This window comes from Mustela erminea, chromosome 4 (genome assembly GCF_009829155.1).
Source record: "Mustela erminea isolate mMusErm1 chromosome 4, mMusErm1.Pri, whole genome shotgun sequence".
Lineage (NCBI taxonomy): Eukaryota > Metazoa > Chordata > Mammalia > Carnivora > Mustelidae > Mustela > Mustela erminea.
In genome coordinates, this window is record NC_045617.1 from 145,247,522 (window position 1) to 145,271,972 (window position 24,451).

General features: G+C 43.3%; 1 protein-coding gene and 2 long non-coding RNA genes across 5 annotated transcripts in view; 2 read left to right on the plus strand and 1 right to left on the minus strand.

Moving 5' to 3' along the window:
- LOC116589227 overlaps positions 1-14,171 on the plus strand; it is a 95,516-nt gene extending 81,345 nt beyond the window's left edge. For both annotated transcript variants that reach the window (XR_004285252.1, XR_004285251.1), the window contains exons 2-3: positions 2,419-5,900; positions 14,161-14,171. This is a non-coding gene — a long non-coding RNA (uncharacterized LOC116589227). The remainder of the gene's footprint in view (positions 1-2,418; positions 5,901-14,160) is intronic.
- LOC116589226 overlaps positions 1-20,307 on the minus strand; it is a 112,347-nt gene extending 92,040 nt beyond the window's left edge. The window contains exons 1-2 of one of the 2 annotated variants that reach the window (XR_004285250.1): positions 18,683-20,307; positions 11,097-11,185 (exon numbers count right to left, since the gene is read on the minus strand). This is a non-coding gene — a long non-coding RNA (uncharacterized LOC116589226). The remainder of the gene's footprint in view (positions 1-11,096; positions 11,186-18,682) is intronic. The other variant, XR_004285249.1, reaches the window with a different exon arrangement.
- A 180-nt stretch (positions 20,308-20,487) lies between these two features.
- On the plus strand, positions 20,488-22,535 carry HDGFL1 (HDGF like 1). The gene has a single exon (XM_032341223.1). The coding sequence runs from the start codon at positions 20,579-20,581 to the stop codon at positions 21,284-21,286; it is 708 nt and encodes a 235-aa protein (XP_032197114.1). The 5' UTR covers positions 20,488-20,578; the 3' UTR covers positions 21,287-22,535.
- Positions 22,536-24,451: the final 1,916 nt, after the last annotated feature.

Genomic DNA, 24,451 nt, shown 5'->3' on the forward strand with positions numbered 1-24,451 from the left:
CTAGCATAATTTTTCTTCTTTTTTTAAAAAAAAATTTTTATAGTATTTTTTAAAAGATTTTATTTACTTGAGAGAGCGAGCAGAGACAGAAGAGCATGAGTTGGGGTGGGGGGAGAGGGAAAAGCAGGTGACACAGGGCTCCATCCCAGGACCCCAAGATCATGACCTCAGCCAAAGGCAGATGCTTAACTGCCCGTTTTTTTCTTTTTCTTAAAGTGATCTTCGGAAAGAACATTTGTGAAGATATTTTTTTGGCATAAATTATCTAAATGTCCATAATCTTGAAAAGATAATTTAGCTGACTATATAATTCCAGTTGTAATTTCTCCCTGAGACCCTTAAGATATTATTTCATTGCCTTCTGGCTTTTGTTGCTAATATTTTAGTCATTTCTGACTTTTCTCTCTGGTGCTCAATTTCTTTCCCACTGTGTTATGTTCAAACACCAATTTTATTAAAACTACTGTCTTTAGGTTTTCTGAATCTAGGTATACCAGATTTCACTTTCTAAAAACAGGTAATGCTGAGGAAGTTATTTTATAGAAGCCCAAGTTCTTTGTGGAGTTTGAGGGTGGGCTGAGGTGGAAAGATGAGAGGGAAAGACTTTCCTTGCTCGACATCTACTCTGACTGGGTACCGTGTTTTTTTCTCCTAATTTTGTCTCTGTCTGACATTACAATTGAGGATATGGCAGCTTTCAAGGTAAAAACACTGTTTTCCTGAGTGTGTTTGTCTCACCTCCCCATTTTTTCTGGCCCAGAAGATCTCCTTTGCTTTCCTGCCAGTCAAGCAGAGCATTTAAAGAAATTTTATACAGTTTTTTTTTTAATTTTATATAGTTTGGGATTAATTTAAGTATGTTGTTGTTGTTGTTGTTGTAGTTGTTGTTGTTGTTGTCAGGACAAGTCTCTGGAAATCTTATCTGCCATATTACCAGAAAAGGTAGAATGGGAAGGCATTTTGTATTCTGTGTGGGTATGGATTTGTTTACCCTCCTGGACCATGAACTCTATCCAGTTTGAAACTGCATTTTAGTTCTTTTGATAACCAGCATATTACCTGGTAGAGAATACATATCAATAAATATTTAAGTTTTGTAAAAGAGTGTGGCAAGGGAACCACATAATGACTTTATAGAAGGAGTAAATGGTGAATGCCCACCATTTTAAAATTCAGAGGAAATGTAATGCATGCTCAGGAATGAGGAGAAGTCATTGGACATAGAAACTGGAGGGTAATTTTGAAAAAGCAGTTGTTGAGGCAGCAGAGAAAGAGGTATAGAGAGGCAAGCAGAGGAGAGAGAGATAAATGGGGAAGTAATATGTCTGAGTAGTGTGACCACAATGGAAAAAATGGAGAGGGTGAGGCTGATGGGGAGGGAGGACTGAGAAAACAAGTTTTAATGGGAAATATCTTTAATCAGAGCTCAGAGTGGGATAATCTAATGAAGGGTGAAAAATTAGAAGAGGAATGAGTCATTGATGAAACAAGTTCATTGAGAAGGTAGGAAAAATACAGGACCCAGAGCAGAGTTAGAACAGTTAGTTTCAAGCCAGAATAGAGGGGAAAAAAAAAAGAAGAAGAAGAAGAAGGAGTGGAAATATAATTCAGTTACCAGTAAAAGGCAAGAAAGGTTGAGATGTTACCTGATGAAAAGTATTTTCTTATTTATTTATAATGTATTTCCCACCTACTACAACTAGAAACAGCTGGAATGTTGTAAAGGGAACTAGAAACTGCATCCCAAATAACTTAATTGCAACAGCTGCACGCGAATTGATAGCCATAGATAGCTAACATTGAATTCTTCATGAAAAGATAACAAAGAGAAAAGATTTGGGGAATAAGCTCCTATGATTCAAAAGGAAGTGTCATCTATACTCTCATTTATTTTCACTTAGCACTTACATTTCAACAGTGCAGAACATCAATCTTCTATTGGGTCGCAGTGATCACACCTACCAGACTACCATAGGACTGTTTGGGAAAAGCTGTGAGTCTCTTAGGCCGGTGTGAAAACATCCTCATCCCTCTAGCTGGATGAACACAAGGGTTGAGGCTGAATCTGGACTGATGGTCTCTCTACTTTCTGCTTCGAGACGCTAGAGATTCAATGTTGAGTTTGAGCCTACATGTCAACTTCAATACACGTACCACGTTTGCCGTCAAGGTGCTAAATCACATCATGCAAAATGTCAGATGAATGTCTATACGGAGCAGACCTAGAGAACATTTTATATTTAAAATCTGCTACAGACTTCACTAGCATTTCAGGTATGATAATGTCGGGAAAAAAAATTTCCCAACACTTAAAATGTTGTATAGTATCCAAGCTAAATGATGTCCAAAGTAGGTAAGTATTCTTTGAATCTTTGACAAGAAAGTGTGTATCTTACGGAAGTCTTCTTCTATTCTTAGATCTGCACAATTGATGGCTTTAAATAGAAGAGAAATCCACAGCCCTGAATATCCACTTAACTGAGTTACTGAAAGGCAGTGGCCCAATACAAATATTATAATGAAGATGGAACTGAGAAGGAACCAATAAGAAGCAAAGATCAAAAGGAAAATGCTCTTTCCAAAATGAAACACACTGTCCAGGAAATCCTCAGGAAAGCCTTGAACCCGAGAAGCACTTGGCTCTGGAATCTTGGCCCCTGGTATGAGCGCGTCTGTTACTCTCTGAATAGGTCCAGGTGATACATACTTCTCAAGAATGGAGAAAGAAAATGAGTCCCAGCCTGGAGCGCAGGGCTCTCAGAAGACGGCGTCTGATTCATCAGTGCCCCTTGTGCTCCCAGGTTGCTGTAATCTAACTTCCGGTTTCCAACCTCATCCAGAGATCATGCTGCCTTCTGTGGGCTCATGTAGGGGTTCTCTCTGCAGTGTCCCATCAGAGATCCGCTCCCTTCAACCACCGTGTCAATCACAACGCAAGTCTTGTTCCCCGTTTGCACAGAATATCACCAAGTAGTACCTATGAGTCCTGTTAGCAGATGTCAGTGTGGCTAATATCTCCTACGTGATCCAAGTGTTCCTGGATTGTCACTATAATGGAAATAATGTCAAGAGCTGGAACTAACCGCTGAGAAAGAAAGCACTGGTACAAACTCATCTGGAGTCTGTTCTTGTCCTAGACTCTAAGTGAAGAGGAAGAGTCTCTAACATTTAAGGATATTGATGGTGTACTCTATGCCCAACACTGTGTGTGTTGCTTTCATGCACACGGCCTCTTTTAACCCTTCCAAGAACAAGTGGAGAAGCAGGCCAAAGGGGTTCCATGTCTTTCCTGTGGAGGGTTAAACACTTTGGTCACGTCAATTCCCCAACATGATACTCCAAGTGTGGTTTCTAAGAGTAAAATTCAGAGTCTTGTCATGTCCTTCAAGGTCTCACCTTCCAGGCTTATGTGTGTGTGTGTGTGTGTGTGTGTGTGTGCCTACCTCCACAGTTGTCCATCTCAGTCTGCAGTCGTGTGGCTTCCTTGTCAGTCTTCTGACAGAGGGTTTGCTTACACACAGGAGTCTTGCAAACCCTGGTCCTGCTGTCCAAAAACTCTGCCTTCAGGTGTCCGTGGCGTCTGCCACAGTCTCCACCCAAAAGTCTCCCCCTCAGAGAAGCCTTCCCTGCTTCCCTACATAGAAGAACACGTACCACCCCAAATCACACTGCTTTAGCTTCCTTTCAGGGCTTTTTCATATGTTATTGATGTTATGTTACATCCTGTCATATCATATATTTGTTGTGTTTCCCATGAAAATATAAGTAAACTCTGTAGGTGGGAACATTTTATAATGCCAGGGTTTCAAACATCTGGCACGTAGGGAGGCACTCTAGGAACGTTGAATATGTGAATAAGTTATGATTCGTTTTCTCTTCACTGCCCAGGGCACCATTGTGATGCCACAGTCATGTTGGTTTTATTGTTGTTGCGAAGGTTTCCTGGGCGCGGACTGCATCTGAAGTATGAGTTAAATGCCTTACAAACTTGATTACAGGTAATTTTCACATGCTCACATAAAGGCATGTAAGTGAGTTTTATTATCACCCCAGTTTTACAGAGAAGGGTATGTTATGCTCAGAAAAATGAAATAATAGGTCACAAAACTAGTAAGTAGAGCATCTGGGATTTCAAGCCAGGTATGTCCGACTCTAGAAACCACACTCACAACTACCACAGACAGACATGCCCACATTGTCTTATCAATGATTTTGCAATCTTTATAGAATCAGTGATTTTAGCTCTGTCCTTTCTTGTACAGATGAGAAAAGCTGAGGCCAAGAGTGGTTTGGAGAATATGAAATCCAGCAAGATCTAGAACTCATATGTCTTTATACTTTCCTGCATATACCGCAGCAGCCTGTGATTAACAAAGACTCTGATGAAGAATGTTAGCTACCAGTCAAGGAGGAAACATGTTTAGGTCCTTCCTGACAACACCAATCAAAATAATATATTCGGTGACAAATTCAGAAGAAAAGCATGTGAAAGTCACATTTGGAAGTGTGAACGATATTTGGATAATAAGAATCCTCTGGATATAAATTGGAAATTAACCCACAATGTTTGTGAGACTTTCACATACTCAATTTGACAAAGGCAGGCTCAATTCATAAGAGACGCTGGATCGAGTTTGTATCATTTTTAAGATATTTAAGGGAACATAACCTGGATAACTAAGGAACTTATTCTAGCACTTATTTCTTCATAAACAATATATACACCTGGAGATAATGCTCTCTGATGTGGGAGCAAATTTCAACATATTTTACTGACCGAGGCTGAAAACAGCTTTGATGTCTTGTTACACTGAAAGGTACAATAATCAAAAACCAGAATAGAGCTACGGAACTCAAAAAAAGAGAGTATGGAGGGATGGGTGGATATCTAGAGAGAGCAGTACTGACACATTCCTTTAATTGAAGTATAGTCGACACACAATATTTTATGAGTTCCGGGTGTATGGCACAGTGATTTGGCAAAGTCTCTACATTATGCTGGACTCACCACAAGTATAAACCACTGGTCACCATGCAAGGCTATTACAATAGTACTGGCTATATTCCCTAGTACGCACGCACTTCTACCTCAAGATTGTTTAAAAATGTAAGAATATTTCCATTCAGCACGCTCACATTGAACATTTTGACTGATTACCTACCAGCATGCCAGAAGTTGAACTTAGTATCTATCTCTGTTCTCTCCGAGGCAATACTAAAATGATGTTAAAAAAAAAAAAGATAAAGGAAGCCCACATTTCCAAAGAAAAAGTGAAATGGAGATGAGAAGACAACATCAGAAAAGGATGTGTTTTCAAAACTTGTGGAAGATAAGCATGTGGTGGTTCATTTACAGAACAGGGAACCTAGCTGAGCCTGGAGAAGGGGAAGAAGGGTGTGGAAGGGAAGCCAGAAGGAGCGAGCTGATGCCGCGGCGGAGTCCACACAGGCCCTGGCATCAGAGTCACCTCTCACTGCTAAGATGGGAACCAAACGGGGCTATATTGGCAGGAGGAAAGATGAAGATTTAAAGAAATGCAATCGGACTCCAAGATCATCTTCCCAGACTTACGAGGCCGGTGATACTCTTCCTCTACTCCAGCCCAGGATCAGACAGTGGCCATGGGGACAGTTTGATCAGGTAGACTCTGTTTGGGGACATCAGACCCAGGCAATGGCAGGAGTGAGAATATGAGTCGCCTTTCTGAATGAGGACTGGATCAGTACCTACAAATTGACCTCTCGCTCCTTTCTTGCGCTTATTAGACCACTCGGTCCAGTCTGATCATATCTACTTCCCAGCGCACTGCCTCACCATGTCCCTTTCAAGTGCAAGATCTCCCTTCTGGGAAGACACCAACAGATAACGACATTTACGCATCCTCCAATAAAATGCCCTGGTCATGAGGGACACCTGGCAGCGAAGAAGACATCAACAGCACAAGCCACACTCCTACTCGGAGATCTTCCAAATGTCACTTTAGTCCCTTTTTTTAAATTTTTTTAGGATTTTATGTATTTATTTGATAGAGAGAGACACACAGTGAGAGAGGAAACACGAGCAGGGGGAGTGGGACAGGGAGAACCAGGCTTCGGGGCTCGATCCCAGGATCCTGGGATCATGACCTGAGCTGAAGGCAGACGCTTAACTCACTGAGCCACCCAGCTGCCCCTAGTGCCCCATTCTTCAACAAGAACGGAATGACATTACCACAGATCCATAAGGGAAAGGCATTAACATGAAACAAGGAGACCACAATAAACTGAAAAAGAAATATGCTTGAAATCAACACAATACAGAGAAGAAAAATTTCAAAAGAACGATTATTAAGATCTCCAGAGACAAAAGAGAATATATCACATACACGGTGGGGGGGCGGAGCGGGGACCAAACATGATATAAAACAAGAGTCAGAATTGAGAACTCTCATCAATTAAAAAGACTACAGTAAAAAAAACAAACACCACCAACAACAACCACCTCCCGCCACCACCGGAAAGCAAAAAACAATAGAAGGTCGGCGAGATAAAGTGGGGGTGGAACCAAGATGGGCACTTTCCTACATGCTGCTGCCTGCTGTGCCAGGGCTGGAAACCTGGAGCCTACGTTCAGAAAGTCCCTGCAGGCCAACATTCCACAAGAGGAGACCCCCGCCTGTGGTCTGAGAGGCAGACGTGAGGTCCTGGAGTGGCCAGCAAGTGCTTGGGTCTGGGACAGTATTGATGGTGGCCTCCGGACGTCTGTGCTGGGGGTCACCCACCCCATGCTGGGCTGGCTGCAGAGCCCCAGACTCCCCGAGCTCCTGAAACGCGGGGAGGGCTGTCACTTGCCCTCCTCCCACTAGCCCTTTTGGTGATTTATAAAGACTGAATTCCTAGGTTAAATCGTTTTCTGATGATGATGTCTCGAGGAGTCTCTGTAACCCAGAGAAATTCTCTCATAGTAGGGAAATAGGAAAGAGAACTTTCATTAGAGCTTGTGTATGTGTGTGTGTGTGTGAGAGAGAGAGAGAGAGAGAGAGATTGAGATTGGAGAAAATGAGGTAATCCGAGGATTTGTCACTAAAAGAGTTAATAAGGCAAAGGTGGTTGGGGAGCCTGGGGGGCTCAGTCAGTTAAGTGCCCAGTTCTTGATTTCAGCTCAGGTCATGATCTCAGCATCATGAGATCAAGCCCCACCTCTGGCTCTGTGCTGGGCATGGAGCCTGCTTAAGATCCTCTCTCTCCCCAGCCCTCTGACCTTCCTGCAACACCCCCTCCTTTTCTCTAAAAAAAAAAAAGGGGTAAAATGTGGTTATAATTGTGCATCATACAGTATGTCAGTTGGGAGCCCAAACAGTACGATACAGAACTCAGATCATGAAGACATAATATTTAGTGGAAACGAGATGAAATGAGCTTAATGCATTGCGTTTATGTAAATGAGAGCACAAACACGGGCAAAACGATGCTGCTAGCCCTACAGCATACCCTCTAGAATGTGTGCGACTGAGGGAAGAAGATGAGGCTAGGGTCCAGGGCGGACGAAGAGGACAGGAGGATGCTGCCCTTGGACAGATGGGTCACCGTGACGGCAGGGATGGAGGAGCGAGACCCTCTCCCCTGTCCCCTCCCCACGCTGCCGTCCCTCACTGGCTCCGGCTCGCTCTCTCCCACACACACCACACAAGACGAAAATTAGGCAGCCAGTCTGGAACCACTGCCTACCAGCGCTTAAGTCCAGGAGTGATCTGCGAGCAGGGCTGTAAGCACGGAGGTGACAAGGAAGGGGGAAACGACAGAAAGACACTGAGCTATGAGCTCACTGAAGACGGGGCTGGAGTTCACCCCTGCGTTCCCAGTGCCTGCAGACGCGCAATACATTTTTCTCACACTGAACGGAACTGAAATCAACCTATATCCTCCCGCAGAGTTCAGGCTCCAGGGCCAAGTTCCCTAAAGCAAAATAAATCACGCGCCCATGCTCGCGTCTCTCACTGGTGTTGCTGCATCGAGAGCGTGGAGGGAGCCGCGAGCTGGCTCCCCCCACCTTGTAGTTTGCCGTAGTTCGACGGTAACAGTGTCAAGTACGGGGATGTCAAGTTAGCCTTCTCCTTCCTGACCTTCAGCTTTTACGCCAGTTCTCCGCAGAAAGGTTTAGTGGGGGGCACTGGGGTCGGTGCCAGAGCAATGTTTGGGCTCTTAAACTGCCACAGCCAGAAAGGGAGGCCTCCGTCCATGGCCATTGGAAAAACAGAAGTATTTTCCATGCATTTAAAGAATCGCAGCTTTAGGCTGGAAATGATCAGGGCTTTATATAATTAGGGAATCCCTCTCATCAGTTACTAAGATCAGATCACTGCACAGAAGATGGCTCTATAAAATCGGAGAAGCTGACAATTAAAACGAAGGTGAAAAAATGTGGTGTGTGTAGATGTATAGATAGTTACATTCATGCTTACATACACGTGTGCATATCTGCATCTACACAAACATACATGCGGATACATATCATTCGCGGACTGGACCCTGAGAACATTTGGTTTCATAAACAGCTTTACTGCTTAATTGGTAATTAGGTCCTGCTTGCCCGTGTGTGGCATGAACATAAATAGGGGGAGAACGGCACCAGGTGCATTCAATTAAAAAAAAAAAAAAGCTTTAAAGAGAGGTATCGTGTTTTACCACTTGGTTGCATGTTGGAAACATATTTCATAGGTTTATTCCAATGTCAGGGTTGCAATAAATGGAAGTCAGGCTGACTCGAAACAGACATGTCCTGTGGGTTAATCTTTCTGTGTCCTGATTTCCATCACCTACGTTGAAACAATTTAGTCTTCCATTTGGAGAACTTGACAGAGCCTGTGGCCGAAGCCTGCCCTCTTCTTTATAGAACAGCCATATATATATATATATATATATACACACACACACACACATATATACATATATATATACATATATATATATATATCCCCCCCTTGGAACGGTATTCATCTGAGTCAGGCTAACCATCAAGGCACAGAGCCAATTATGTCCATTATTTCTATAAAATGGCTCAATGGACTTAGGCACAGCATGAATAAGAGAGACTTGAACAGAGGCATTAAATAAACTGTGAGCCTATGTGTACGTGTCTTGCCTCTTATTACCATTCACTGAAGGGCTCTAGGCACATGTGATGACCTCTGAATAGCAGATTTCGGCAGCATTAGAATATTATGCAATGCCATTATTTTTAGACTTTTCTGAGCATATGAGACGTTTATGGAGTAGCTTAAAGCTGAAAACTCAGGTACAGAGGGAAAGAAGACAGAGTGAGCTTCAGATGCCGATTTCTCTGGGAAATAAGTCAATACTGATCCATTAGTCACTGCTAATAATTTCCTGGAAGAAGATTCCTTTAAATGCAATAGCATAGTAGTTTCGACCCTCATATCTCACAGATAGAAATATGCACACATTTTGTCCTCTTGCACCGGCTTCTCCAAAACTGATCTATAGCCACGTCTCTAATACATGTTTTAAATCTCTATTCTGCTACATTCTGTAGAATTCCTCCGAACTATAGGCCCATGTATTTATTCTTTGTGTCTGATGTAAAGGTTATCCTAATTAGTATCATTTCAGAAACAACAGTTTTCACTTTATGAATTTCTAATTTTTTATAACTTATCCTAGGACGAGTGTTTACATGAAACTGCTAGGACTCCCCCAACATTGTATTCTCTCAATATTCCCATGATCATGCACCGAGAGCTATACAGTTTTAACACACTATCTTTGTATCCCTGAAAACCACTAATAGAAAGTACATAAACTGTATCTTCGAGGCACATAATGAGGTAAATCTGTAGAGAAGTTAAAATTCATAGATTTCTTGTTCACCTGAGTCTTGCTCATTCCTTAAGAAAAATCTCAACTCCTGCCACATCCAAAGAGTCTTCCCTGATTATTTTTTGTATAAATGGGTACAAGTTTTTTTGTTTTTATTAGGATCTGTTTTGTATTCTCTAAATATTTCATGCAGAGAATTTTTTCTCCTCAATTAACTTGCAAATTGCTAAGGGAAGGGTATACATGACATTTTATAACTTCCTGATACCTAATTAAGACGCTATAAATTCATGCTTTGAGACTTTCCCTTTTTGATCCAACATATGGCAAATAGCAGATAAGATATAAAAGATACAATTAAATAACTTCAAAGTACTAAATGTATCCATAGGCTAAAAATGGAATGAGTCACGGAATGTTAGAGGAGCTAACACTGTGGCTCAGTTGGGACTGGAGACTGGAAATAAGCAGAGGTCAGTGACCATGGGTCTGGATTCTTCTGTGGGGTAGAAGGAAATAAGTCTGTCAACTGCAGAGGGCGCTAGAACTGGTCTCACTGCTGGGCCAGTGTGAAGCTTCCTGCCACTGAAAGGGCAACTAAAAAAAGCCCGGATTTACTAATTTGGGGGGGAAACAACATTTATAACATCGCCTCCTCTAGAGCCAGAAAGAAGCAGACAACTCTGCCACCAGGCAACCTTGAGCCAGCACCCAAATTTTCATTTTCCATGAAAATAAGAGAAAAAATATCAATAGTGGTTTTAAATAGGTATGTTTAGAATCTCTGAAGGGCTAGAGAAATGAGTAACTCCATGAAAAGAATGAGAAGGTATGAAAACAAAATAGATATAAATAAAATAGCGAATGGTAGATATAAAAAATTAGAAATTTGTAAAGTAAAAACTATCTTTACCAAAATGATACTAATTGGGATAACCTTTATATTAGACACAAGAAATAAATACATGGGACTATAGTTTTGAGGAATACTACAGAATGTAGCACAGCAGATACAGATTTAAAACATGTAGGAGAGACCTGACTACAGATCAAGATAATTTAATATATTTATTGAAGTGTTACAGAAGAGTTTTGAGGAAATGTCTGAGAGACGAAATTTAAAAACATAGGAATTTTCTAGAATGGAGGACAGACACAAGTTCCGAGTAAAAATCTTAAAGTATCAATCATAACAAGTAAAAGTAAGTCCACACGTGTCTTTATGAAATTGCAGTATATTAAGAATGAAGACTTAATAGTTGGGAAAGAGGACACAATACCTTGAAAGAAAAGCCTTTTGTGCTGGAGCCAACTTCTTAGCAGCAACAGCAGATGCTCGAAGACAACAAAGTAATGCCTTCTTCACATTCTGGAAGGAACAAAACTTTCATTATAAATCATATACCAGCTAATGTACTATTTAATAGTGAGGCTATCATAAATGTATTTTGAGTTATATACATCTAGGATAATTTATATACTACTGGACACCCTCACTAAAACCATTACCACGTGATGTATTTCATTTATAGAAAGTAAAGGAAGGGTGCAGAAGAAATGAATGATAAAATAAGTGATTAAAGGTAATAAACTAATAGTAAACAAAAATATATATATATTATGGGGTGCCTGGGTGGCTCAGTTGGTTAAGCAACTGCCTTCAGCTCGGGTCATGATCCCGGACTCCCAGACTCTAGTCTGGCTTTGGGCTCCCAGCTCCAAGGGGAGTCTGCTTCTCCTTCTCCCTTCTCATGCTTTCTCTCTCACTCTCTTGCTCTCAAATGGATAAATAAAATTTTAAAAAATAAATAAATAAATAAAATGAAAATGTAAAGATATAAAATGTCAGACAATTACAAAGGCGAGTGTTGAGTCTATTCAACATGATAGAGTCTTCAGATTTGGTTGGAAAATTTGCAGAGTTACGTACGTTCAGTAGTAATTTCTGAAGGAGGAGAGTTACCAGGCCAGGGAAGGGAACTAAGGAAAGGGAGACTGGTAATAGTGACGGTGATAATACTGATGATTAGATAGTACACCTATTAGTCTACAGGAAAGTAGAAAAACAGGGAGATAAAGAAAAAAAACAACAACGGAGGCACGGTAAATCAAATACACAAACTGAGTTGATAGATAGAGAATTTATCACAAAATGTTAAGATTAAATTTACTTAATAAAATTTTAGATCGAACGCAATCTACGCAGAGATTGGTTTCCAGGGTATCATTAAACGAAAGGGCATACAAAAGTTAAAATTAAAAAACTATACCACTCACCTGGTAATCAAAAAAAAGCTACTTCAGGGGCACCTGGGTGGCTCAGTCGGTTAAGCGTCTGCCTTCAGCTCAGGTCATGATCTCAGGGTCCTGGGATTGAGTCCCACATCATGCTCACTGCTCAGCGGGGTGTCTGCTTCTCCCTCTGCCCCTCCTGCTGCTCATGCTCTCTCTTAAATAAATAAATAAAATCTAAAAGAAAAAAAAAAAAGCTGCAGCAGCATGCTAATACCAAAGTGGAATTTCAACCAAAAGTCTTCATTAGGGCAGTATCATTGTGATAAAATGAAGGTTCTAATAGAAGCCAAACAATATAAAAATAAGGAATATGCATGTAGTTAAGAACAGTGTCTCAAAATGTACAAACAAACCTAATTTAAAGGAAATTGATAAATCTCGAAATACCATGGAAAATCTTAATGTATTTTTATTCACAAGTAGATGAAACAACATTAGGAAGAGTATGGAAACACTGAATAAACAGTTCATAAGCTGGCTTATGCATGTTGATAATGGATATATAAAAATACTATATCAATTACAAAACAGATCACACAGATCACAGATAATATCTCAAAATGTATCATAGAATGGATATAGCAGAGACCACCTTGTATGACCATTAGTTAAAACAGTCCATACTCATGCTATCTTCCCCACATCACTGGGCCTCTCCTGGGCATACAGTAAGTGCTCAGATATTGCGAGCCCTGAGCTGGTTTCCTAAAAGATGCATTACATTCCAGATTTCACTTATTGTTGTTTTCTACGTAAGCAGCTTAAAAACTCCATCAAGTCATAGGAGTCCCGCAAAGCAAACAGAAGAAAAAAATGGAAACCTGAATGAACCCAAAGTAGTCTTTCATGATACAGAAAACCTACATGTTATCATTCTTTTTTTCCTCAGGTATATTTGAAATGTGCAAGGCAGCTAAAATTAGCAAAAGATAAAACTCAATTAACTCTTCCAAGTTATAATTGGTGAAAGTATTATTAATTAATATTAAATGGTTCAATTTACTAATTTAAACATTTTGATTGATTTAAACATTTATTGATTGCTCAATGAAAATTTTACTGACTTTGCTATTACTACAAGAGAAAAAAGTGTGGTCAGCCATCATGAAAGAAGATGGCAGCTGGTAAAAGTCTCAGAATATACATCCTTTGAAATTTTTAAGAAAAGGGGTGCCTGTATGGTTGGTTAAGCGTCTGCCTTCAGTGCAGGTCATGATCTCAGGATTCTGGGATTGAGCCCGTGTGGGTCTCCCTGCTTGCTGGGGAGTCTGCTTCTCCCTCTGCCTCTGCTGCTCACCTTACTTGTGTTCTGTCAAATAAGTAAATAAAATATTTAAAAAAAAATAATGAAAAGAAAATATTCAAAGTGCTCTTATGTGATTGCAATTTATAGTTATAAATATTCTGAGAGAAAAAAGAAAAGCTGGCAGTTATTTAATTTTTGAGAGAGGGAGGTGGGGAGGGGCAGAGGAGGAGGGAGAGAGGATCTTAAGCAGGCTCCATGTCCTGCACAGGGCCGATGGTGGGGCTTGATCTCACCACCCTGAGATCATGAGCTGAGCTGAAGTTAAGAGTCACTGAACTGAGCCATGCAGGTGCCCCAAGGATGGGCATTTTACAAATTTTTTTAAAGATTTTATTTGAGAGAGGGGAGAAGGTCAGAGGGAGAAGGTCACGAGAGGGGAGAAGGTCAGAGGGAGTAGCAGACTCCCCATGGAGCTGAGAGCCTGATGTGGGACTCGATCCCGGGACTCTGGGATCATGACCTGAGGCTAAGACAGTAGCTTAACCAACTGAGCCACCCAGCTGCTGGACGGCCATTTTAAAGAGAAGTAAGCGTTCTATCTGTAATACTTTATGTTGGAGAGATACCATGTCTACACTAACATTACTTGATGTGTAGCTAACATCATTTTACCTTTACACATATCTGCCTATCCTAGCTTACCAGCATACTTATTTTTCTCTTTATTATTGTAAGAACTGACACTCACTCTTAAGATTAAATCTATACCTTCATTTCTCCCTCTCCAAACGCTGTCATCCAAGGCAGATAGATACACATTGACTTTTTTTTTTTTTTAATTTCACTTATTTAAGTAATCTCTACACCCACATGGGTCTCCAACTCATGACCAGAGATCAGGAGTCACACACTCTTCCGAATGAGCCAGCCAGACCCCCTGACTCACTATTTTTAATGTAAGGATTCTTGTAAACAGAACTCAAATTGTTACCGAAAAACCCTCGGGGACCGTTAACTCTGCTAAGGACGGCTAGTTTCCCCACTGCGCTTTTGTGATCCTTCTAAGCACTTGTCCGTGACATTTCTGTTTTCTTAGTATTTGCTTCATCCTTTTCTTTTTCTGTCAACCAACTTTTCTGGAGGTCTATCGGTTATATTTTTTGAATGACTGTGCACATGATGAATAAGTGGGCAGGCAGAAAAAAGAAAACTCAAAGAAAAAGGAGAAAGGCAGCACAGTAAAGAGCTTTAACAATGAATTGGGAAACAAAGTGTCTATCTATCAGTGTTTGGCAGCGACGTGCTCAGGAAACATTCACGGTTCTCTTGTAATTTTACTTATCAATCTATTCTCATTATGGCTCTATTTTGACAATCAGGAATAGAGTATGGGCTTTCGTTATGTCTGATTTTGAAGAGCAAAGGTGGTAAGACTGTGTACCCTAAGTGTCTTACGTATGTATTTCAATTTTGCATGTATCCAAAATACTCTGTCTACTATGAAGAGTTGCCAAAGAGAAAAGGGGTAAACATCGTTTGTTTCAACAGGAACCTTTTTCTGAGGCATCTGAAAGTGTGTTTTCCTCACTAACTCCATCTAAACAATGAACAAACTCTGTTAAAGACAAGAAGCAATGTTTGTTGAAGATTTTGCTGATCTCAAATGCTGGTTCAGGAAAGTTACGTTGAATTTCTATGCCCCGATTTTCTTTTACTTGCTCTCTAGCCCACGCTTATAAGCTCATGAATTTCTATGAAATCTCTAAACTCCCTAGAGGACTTACAGATTTCAACAAATAATACACATGTTCCCTCATTTAGAAAAACCTCAATCGTTCTGAAGGCAAAATATTTCTTTCACAGTGTTTAAAAAGACAAAGCCGTTCAGCTCCAATAATCCTTTGATGAGAAAGATAAATACCAACTCAGCAGAGGTATCTCTAATCTAAAACTAAATGAAAAATATAAGGCATTTTATAATAATGAGATATGAAAAACTCAGGGCATCTGGGTGGTTCAGTTGGTTGAGTGAGCGACTCTTGATTTCAGCTCAGGTCTGGATTTCAGGGTTGTGAACTCAAGCCCCACCATCAGGCCCTGTGCAGGGCGTGGAGCCTACTTTAAAAAATTATTAAAAATGCAATCAAAATTATTTTCTATCTTCAGGTACCATTTCCATTAATTCAAAATTAGACATCTGGGTTGAAATATTCCCTTTTTCTTGTCACACACATTATTGATAATTTCCTTAAAAGAAAACAGTATAAATTACTTATTCCCTCAAATTTGTATTTTGGTAATTATTTTGAAAGCCACGAGACTAAGGTAGAGTCGGAGGTCACTGAGGTGAAGACAGTTTGTAACATCAAAAACTTGAGCAAGGTTTTCCTGAAAGCTTTAGATATTTTAAACATTTGCATGACATGTTCATGTAACGACAAGGGCAGGGTTGAAATCGCAAAGCCCAGACCCATAGGTGCTCATAGACGTGACCTTGTTGACCTTGGATCTTTCAAAAATGTGTTTTTATGGCATGAAGAACATGTCCCCTCCAAAAACCAAGAAAAATATATGTAACTATATTAAAATTAAAAGAGCACTGGCAAAGTGTCAAGCTAAATTTAGAGCCAGAAAAAAATTTGTGGGCAGGAAAAACAACAGTAATCCCTCCCAAAGGTATCATGTAACGCAAAAATAAAAAGATTCAGACTTTAACAAAAGAGTAGTACTCCCTATTTTTTTTTTTTTAATCTATTTGACAGAGAGAGACATAGCAAAAGAGGGAACACAGCAGGGGCAGAGGGAGAGGGAGAAGCAGGCTTCCCACCAAGGAGAGAGCCCAATGAGGGGCTCTATCCCAGGACCCCAGAATCATGACCTGAGCCAAAGGCAGACGCTTAACAGCTGAGCCACCCAGGTGCCTCTAGTGCTCCCTATTTTAATAGTAATGACTATTAGTAATTGAACATTTAATAGATGCCAGGCAACCTATTTGACACACACTTTTTGTTCATTTGAAACAGCCTTTCTCTCAAATAAGCCCTAAGTTTACACACATTTTGGATTTAAGAACTAGGTTTCACATAGGCTGATAAATCCCCTGCCTTATATATTTTCTTTCTTTTCCCTTATTTTAAGCATTTTCAAAGTCATTAAATTATACTTTAAAAACCTTAAAGACAAAGGATATGGCCATCTAATTACGTAATTATTATGTAAATAGACCATTTTATTCATCTAATCCTCAAGTATTGAATACTCACCAGCAATGATAAGTTATTTGCTTACACTTTGCTCATTACATAGATTAAAAAAAAGAAAACCCATACATTGTCATGTAATAGTTTTAATAAATATCATGCAAGATTCAAATTAGAAAAATATCCATATTATTGAAATGTTTCCTTAATTTTTTCCCCAAAGAGTAATGTGTAAAACATCTAAACTCCCAACACATCAGGATAATAAAATATAATTATCTGTAACCATCCACTTGTATTAATTTTCGAGCGGCATTCTTCTTTCCAGGGTCACAAAAACAGCAGTTTTGCAAACAGTCGTGATCTAGGTGCCCTGTAACATTTGTGACTGGTCAAGGAGGCCCAAGTTGCTCGCACACATACACCACTGGGGCAGCCTGTACCTTCTGTCTCCTCCTAAAATGCCATCATCAAGCTTAGGTACAGGGTTGACTCATTATTCAAGTTGATAATGATACAGCTCCTTGGAAACTTTCCATACATTATCCTTTAGCTCCGGGACATCCCCACTGATACAGCTTCTCCTACCCCCAACGGATCCCTTGGATTTCAGAAGTCTCTGAGGCTTTAGGGGTTAGGCTAAATGGACATTGATAAAATGCAAAGGTGACAAAATATAGAAAAATGGGCATCATCTCCTGTGGCTTTCAGAAAGGACAGTGGGGGGATTTTCTACCCACGGTCACAGAGGGGCATTTTTTTCTGTATAATTGTGCCTGCTAGAACATTTTAAAAAGAAAAGCCATGACCCCACATCCCAACCGTGTATAAACACTTCTGTCGTATAGACCCAGAGGAGGCTAATATTTTTAACGAAGACAAGAGCACAGAAAGAGCAGTTGCATTTATTTTATATCATAGTTTACATCAGACTAATTGAATTTTAAACTAATTAAACAAGAAAACATCAATTAGGTATCTATTGTCTCTCTTGTATAATTATATTGTTTTATCGCCTGCGTCTCATAATTGTTGCCAAGCAGCCTTTTAAACGCTATCATGAGTTTTCCAGAGAAGGAAACCAAGAAGGGTTACACGTTTTGGACTCTAAGGGTTCTGAGGGGTATGCTTCTGCTGAAATTAGGGCCTTTTGACACGCAGGTGTTCTTGGCACACTGGTTTTTAAAAAGATCTTGATCTATTAGATACAGCTGAGCTCGTGGAGCTCCAGTTCCTAAAAATTGATAATTGTAGTTGCTTAGGAGTATTCTGTACAACAGCCCAACCCACACCTAAGCAGGTTATCCTGAACGCCACTTCCCTCTGGTCTCCCCTTGGAGCAAGAGAGACAGTAATTTTTAAGAACAAGTTGGTTTCAAGGGTAAGATAAGCCAAGCTTGAGCCACTTAATTGCATCGCTGAGAACGCGGGTGTCAAAGGAACGAGGCACCTGTGAAAGCGGTGCCTATTAACTCTTTAAATGCATTTCCCATTTCCTCAACCTTCCTTCCCATCCTCCTGTCTCTGGGGTCAGCTACCACAAGGGAATCAGTTCCGGCGAGGAATACTGCTTTTAAAAATAGTATTCCCACCCAGCAAAATCTCTTATGTGGACTCGTGCAGAAATTGTGCTGGGTATGAAACTGCTTGTGCCACATGAACTTGAGCTTGTGTCACATGAACTTGAGCTGGCGCAGACTCTATCATTCTTTAGTGCACTTAGTCTAATAATAATAATAGCATAATAATAGTAAGAATAGCCTAATTCCTATCGAAGATGAAACTCTCCTTCACACTTTGTTAGCAACGACCGTCACACCCATGGTCTGGACTTTCATACCCCTCATCTCATTAATATTTTTAACAATCCTGAGAGAAATTCAAAGTATTTCTTTGAACACCTTAAGATCACATAGCAGAGGCTCAGAACCAAGATATCTACTGCCAGCCTTACAAGGCCAGTAAACAAGCAAGAATTCTATTGTGTCTCCTACTACCCTTCCCAATCCTAATAACCACCCGTCCCACGGAGTTCTCCAGGAATTCCTTTGTGTTTATGCAAAGAACACAGGATTTAGCATTTGAAGACTAGCTTGGGATAGCTTGGGTTTCCAAGGGGACTTACCTCTGAAATTATATGTTAATGTCGTCAAACAGAAGCATCTTTTGTGCCGGCCTTACAGGACCACACCAGGAGAGGTGAAGATAGGACAACGCTGGTCTGTGCCCAGTAGAATTTCTCTTACTCCTTGCAGATCTGGGTGCTTCTCTACTAGATTTTCTTTTTTTGCCTCTGTTTCCTTTTTGTTTCAGTTTTTGGTAGATTTTTGGTTCTTTGCTCTACCCTTCAGATAGCCAGTCCAAGTAATACCCACACGAATACCTGTGTATCTGCCGTGAGACCACAACCAGGCGATGGCCTGGGCTTTAGCATAGCCAAGGGGAGAGAAAAGGGCGAGAGTGTGTGTGGCAAGACCTCCGCTTACAGAAACTCACATGCCTGCCTACCATGGGCTCCACGGCCGTCCAGGATGTTCTCTTTCTCTTCTGCAGCTATTTAACACTCCTAGCTCTCTGGCGCTTTCTGTATGAAGTTGAAACAAGGAAATGTATCAGATTCATCTTTGTAGCTGAATGTGCTAAAAATGGCTTGACGGAAAAGCTCAAAGAACTTGTTTAGAATGACCAGAGTGCATCCTATCTGTTTTGCCTTGTTGGGAGAAGGTAACTCTTGCCCAAAGCAGCTCTCTGCTATCCAAAGGCAAGTACGTCTGATCCAACCCAGCAAACCAGAAACAAATCTGAGCGTAATGAGACAGGTTAATGGTTCTCATTCTCCCCTGGTCACTGCTGGGTACACTAGGAAGGAACATCTGTGTAGTTAAACAGATGATTGATATTGAAAGGTCTTTGTCACAACAGCCAAGAGTACTATTTTGAGAAATCTGGCTGGATTTCAAAGTGCAAGCTCACCACTAGCTCGCAAAACTCAAAAAAAAAAAAAAAAAAAAAAAAAAAAAAAGATGTAGAAAGCCTTATAACAAAAGCAGTTACACGGAAACTCCCAGAAGTATCCATTCAGAATAGTCTTCTACCTGGAGAAACGTCTCTTCCTAAAATAGTCTCTCAGCTGAGATCATGCTATTTTTTAGTCTAGCCCCCAGGAAGCCCTAGTTACCAACAGCTTGTTTGACCTGAGCAGACCTCTACCTAGTTGTTAATCACAACCAGCCCACGTTTCCCCTATTGTAGGAATATTTTGAGAGCGTTTGATATACTGTGTTAGAACCATGAAGTCTGTTTACAGTACCTAACAGTCACCGAAAGGATCAAGCCCACATCCAGGACGCGGTGCAAACCTCCCCACGCAAAGCAGGAAATTCTGATACGCCTGCTTCGCCCTGGGTCATGGTGCGGCCACCAACATTTTCCCAAAACTACTGCCCGTTCAGAAGACGTGCACTCGGGACATCCCAACACTATCCCTGACCCCGTCCCTTTGTCAGACCCCCCCCCCCCCGACTCTGCTAGAGACCCGGAGGAGGCTCCAGCGGCAGCCCTCAAAGAAATCAGGAAAATGGTGAAAGCCCTGACCCAGCCAGGCCATCAACGGCTCCCAAGGCGAGAGTAGGGTTTGCCGCTGCGAGCAGGTCAGGGCCCGCAAGGACACCTCGAGTTTGCTCTGGCCGGTTCCTAGTGTCCCCCACCTCTGTGCTCATGGGGTCACCGCGTTTCCCCACCGCCCGGCCCCATCTTACCCTCTCGGGGCCCCTCTCGACGGCCCAGAGGCCGAGGGCCCCGGGATAACCAAGCCGCGGGCTCTATCATTCTAGAAACCGCGGCGTCCGCAGTGGGGCCTCCGCGCTAGAACCCTCTCGGGGCGCCGAGCGTTGCGCCCGTCGCGGGGCGCGCGGGGCGCGCGGGGGGCGGAGGCCGCGCGCCCGGCCCAGCCCAGCGGCCGCCACCCGCCCGCGTTCCGGGCGTCGCCAGGGCCTCCGCCGAGGCCGGGTCCAGCCCCGCCATGTCGTGCTACTGTCGGCGCAAGTACCAGAGCGGCGACCTGGTGTTCGCCAAGCTGAAGGGCTACGCCCACTGGCCGGCCCGCGTCGAGCACATGGCCGAGCCCAACCGCTACCAGGTCTTCTTCTTCGGGACCCACGAGACGGCCTTCCTGGGCCCCAAGCACCTGTTCCCGTACGAGGAGTCCAAGGAGAAGTTCGGCAAGCCCAACAAGCGCCGCGGCTTCAGCGAGGGGCTGTGGGAGATCGAGAACAACCCCACCGTGCGGGCCGCCGACTACCAGCGGGCGCCGGACGAGCGCGGCGCGGAGCGGCCCGGGCCGCCGCCGGAGGCCAGCGCGGGCGACAGGGCCGGCCGCAGCGAGCAGCCGGGGAAGCCGGGCGGCGACGGGCCGGCCGACGAGCAGGCCGAGCGGGCGGCGCCCAAGCGGGGCGCGGGCGAGCTGCCCGAGGGCTCCCCCAAACGCCCCCGGGAGGCCGAGCCCGAAGCGGGGGCGCAGCCGCCGCCGCAGGAGCCGCAGCAGGAGCAGCGGGAGGAGGAGGAGGAGGAGGAGGAGGCCGCCGCCGGGGAAGGGGCAGCGCCGCCCGCCGTGGAGCCGGAAACCCGGGGCGCCGCGGCCCAGCCGCCCCCGGAGGTCCTCGAGCCGCGGGGAGAGGCCGCGGCCGTCGAGGCGCAGACCCCGGTTGGCGGAGAGCGCGACAGCCTGTAGTCACCAGTTTCGAGAAGAGCCCCCACCCCTTTCCCGCCGCGGCCGGGCTGTTACTGGGGAAGCTGGTCACGGCCTGCAAACTGGGACGCCTCCGCCACCCCCACCCCTGCCCCCCATCCGCCCACCGCCCTGGGGGTTGACCCGGAGCGGCAGGCCACCCGCACCCCCGAGATCTGAGTCAGGCCTCTACTGCCCGGGACGAGCTGGGCCCGCCGCGCTCCTCCCTGCCTGGAGCTGCTTCCCCGAGGCTTCAGTTGAGGCCTGGCCCGGCCGTTCCCACCTCCAGACACCCCCTCTCCCTCCCCCCCGGGCACTCCGGACCTCTGCGTGGGAATCGGGGGTAGGAGGGAAGGGGTGGAGGGCACCTACCGAGCAGGGGTTGGGGAGGCTTCCAGGGGCGCGGAAGGGGCCCTCCCGCGACTGCGGCGGTGGAGGCGGTGGGCGACCGCCTTCCGGAGCTCTCCCCGCCCCTCCCATGCCAGTTAGCCCAGCTGCTCCGATTCACCGAAAGTGGGATCCCTCCTGGGCCAGGGCCTCCCTCCTTTCTGAGTCCTGTTTGGGCCTTCTGGGATTTGTCGGGTTTTTGTTTTTTTTTTCATCAATATGGGAACTTCCCAGTTGTCCGTGAGATGGGAAGGGTTCGCTTGGCCCGGCTCTTTGGATGCGTTTCCATCTCTGCGGTTTCGTGGGATGTTCTGGGGAGACTCGTGGCCACCCCTTTCCCTCTCCCCACAGCCTCCAGGCCACCCTACAGTCGTATATGCCACTCAGGCTTAAAAGAAAAGGCATGCAGTTGGGAAAATATTTTTAATGAAAAGATTTTTTTTTTTTCCTCAAATGAAGAACTACCCTGGCCATGCCTTCTGTCAGCCGGCCAGCTCTGCCACTGCAAACTCCATTTCAAAGATGGACTGGAAGGTTCCCTTTCTGTTTGGGGTTTGAGGACTTTCTTTTTATAGTTAAAACTTTGGTGTTCCTTGGCAGTGCCAATTCCCATCCATGACGTCTGGCACCCCGACCCCCTCAGCATTGTCACCAGACCTGAAATGTAACTTCCTGAGAAGAGAGAAGGAAGTGGGTGCCCCCTCCCTCCCCAGCCTCTTCCCGAACCTCTCCATGTGCCCTTCTTCTGTTGTCTCCTTCCCCCCTACCCTTCTCCCTTGGGCTCTGATGAAAAATTGTTGACTGTAGCTTTGGAAGTTGAGAGCTGAACTATTTCAGTTCCAGGAAATAAAACCCGTTGATTACTTTAAACAAATCTCAGGTCTGTTCCTTTGGTTTCTGAAGAATGGGCCCTTAAGATGAATGCCCCCTCACATCCTGCCTTAAAAGCAATCATTGGTAACACACAAGGATGTTTTAGAATCCCTCCCCCACCCCCTTGATAAACCTCCATTATCTCAAGGAGTGTGCCCTTCACACTGTTCAGAACCAATGGAAAGAAGTCAACTTAAAATGTTTGAGTGGTACTACCCTGGGACAATTACTGAGTTTCTAATACTCGACATGCTGTACCAAACAACAGATTTAGAGAAGAAGCAGGGTAAGAGGCTTGGTCCTTTCTTTTATTGTTGTGATTGCTTTCCTGGATCTCATTACTACCCTCCTGATAAAAGGCACTTGCTTTATATTTCCAGTTCTTATCCGTAGAATACTTTGGGTTATCTTCAGTGGCTTTTTGCATATACTGGGGGATATTTAAATATCATTAATGATAGTGGCATGCTGCTTTCCAGGTCTTGTATTTGTCACACTGCATGAATGCGGAGGCTTAGTAAATACTGGAGTCCTTTTCATAGAATACACCTGGCCATCAGCAACCAGCATGGTTGGCAAATCAGACAGCCCTGTTTTCCAGCCCTGTGTAAGGTGATGTTATCTTCCTCTGAGGCGGATGTCAAGATGATTCCTTGTTTTTCAGCAGCTGCTATTGTAGTCCTATGAATACTCGAAGTTACTATTTGATGAACGTCTACCATGTGCCGAGAAGAATGACCTCATTCAATCTTTGTAATAGTCTCAGAAGGGAGACCTTGATATTCAAATTTTCCATTGGAAACAGCATGGTTCAGCGAGGTTAAAGTGGCTTTTCTTGTGCTTCATGGGACCCTGAGGATTCCAATACAGGTTTTACTGGTCCCAGCCTAAACTTTGTCCCCTGAATTACACATTCAAAAAAACAAAAGCACTAACCATGAAATCGGAAGTTGATAAAATTGCTTTTCTTAGTATTGATAACAAGTAATTGGGAGAGCAGCTAATTAATATGTTCTGTACATAGTGTCTTTATTAATACAACTACCCGATTAAGTACCTACTATTTTCAGTTTAAAGGCTGGGGTCCTGAGGTTCAGAGGTGCTAAGTAATTTTCCCAGATAAGTAAATTTCCCAAGTAAATGAGCTAAGATTCAAAGGCAGGTCTTTGTCATAGGTCACAGATGCTTTGTTTCATGATAGTTCATGGGTTCCTGTTGACTAAAACGTCCCGTTGAACGAAATGGGAGTACTTATTTTCCTCTACTATTTTGAAGTGAACATTTAGAAATGTATACGGCCGAGAATGTATTAAACAGTACTAGTGGGTGTGTAAAAAAGACAAGACAAAACAAAGCATCTGGGGCCCCTGACGATTGTTTTGTCATTAAAGGACCTGGTAAAATGATGAGGACCATTGCACATTCCCGGTTTTTCAAGAAGTGTGTGACTATGGGAAGTTCAAATATGGATTGATATATTTGCCACAGGCTAGCACGTGGTTTTGATAAGGTTTTTATGGACACACATCTTCCGAAATGATTCAATAACCTGGAAGATAGAAAATGAAATTACTGGGCGCCTGGGTGGCTCAGTGGGTTAAGCCGCTGCCTTCGGCTCAGGTCATGATCTCAGGGTCCTGGGATCGAGTCCCGCATCGGGCTCTCTGCTCAGCAGGGAGCCTGCTTCCCTTCCTCTCTCTCTCTGTCTGCCTCTCCGTCTACTTGTGATTTCTCTCTGTCAAATAAATAAATAAAATCTTAAAAAAAAAAAAAAAGAAAATGAAATTACTACCGTTTGAGTCCTTCTCTTTATATTATCTCTTTCTCCCTTTTTTTGTATCTAATGTTGGGGATGGAAGAAAGTTGGTGTCTATTAGGAAGCCTCGCATACATTTGCCTTCCCAGCGA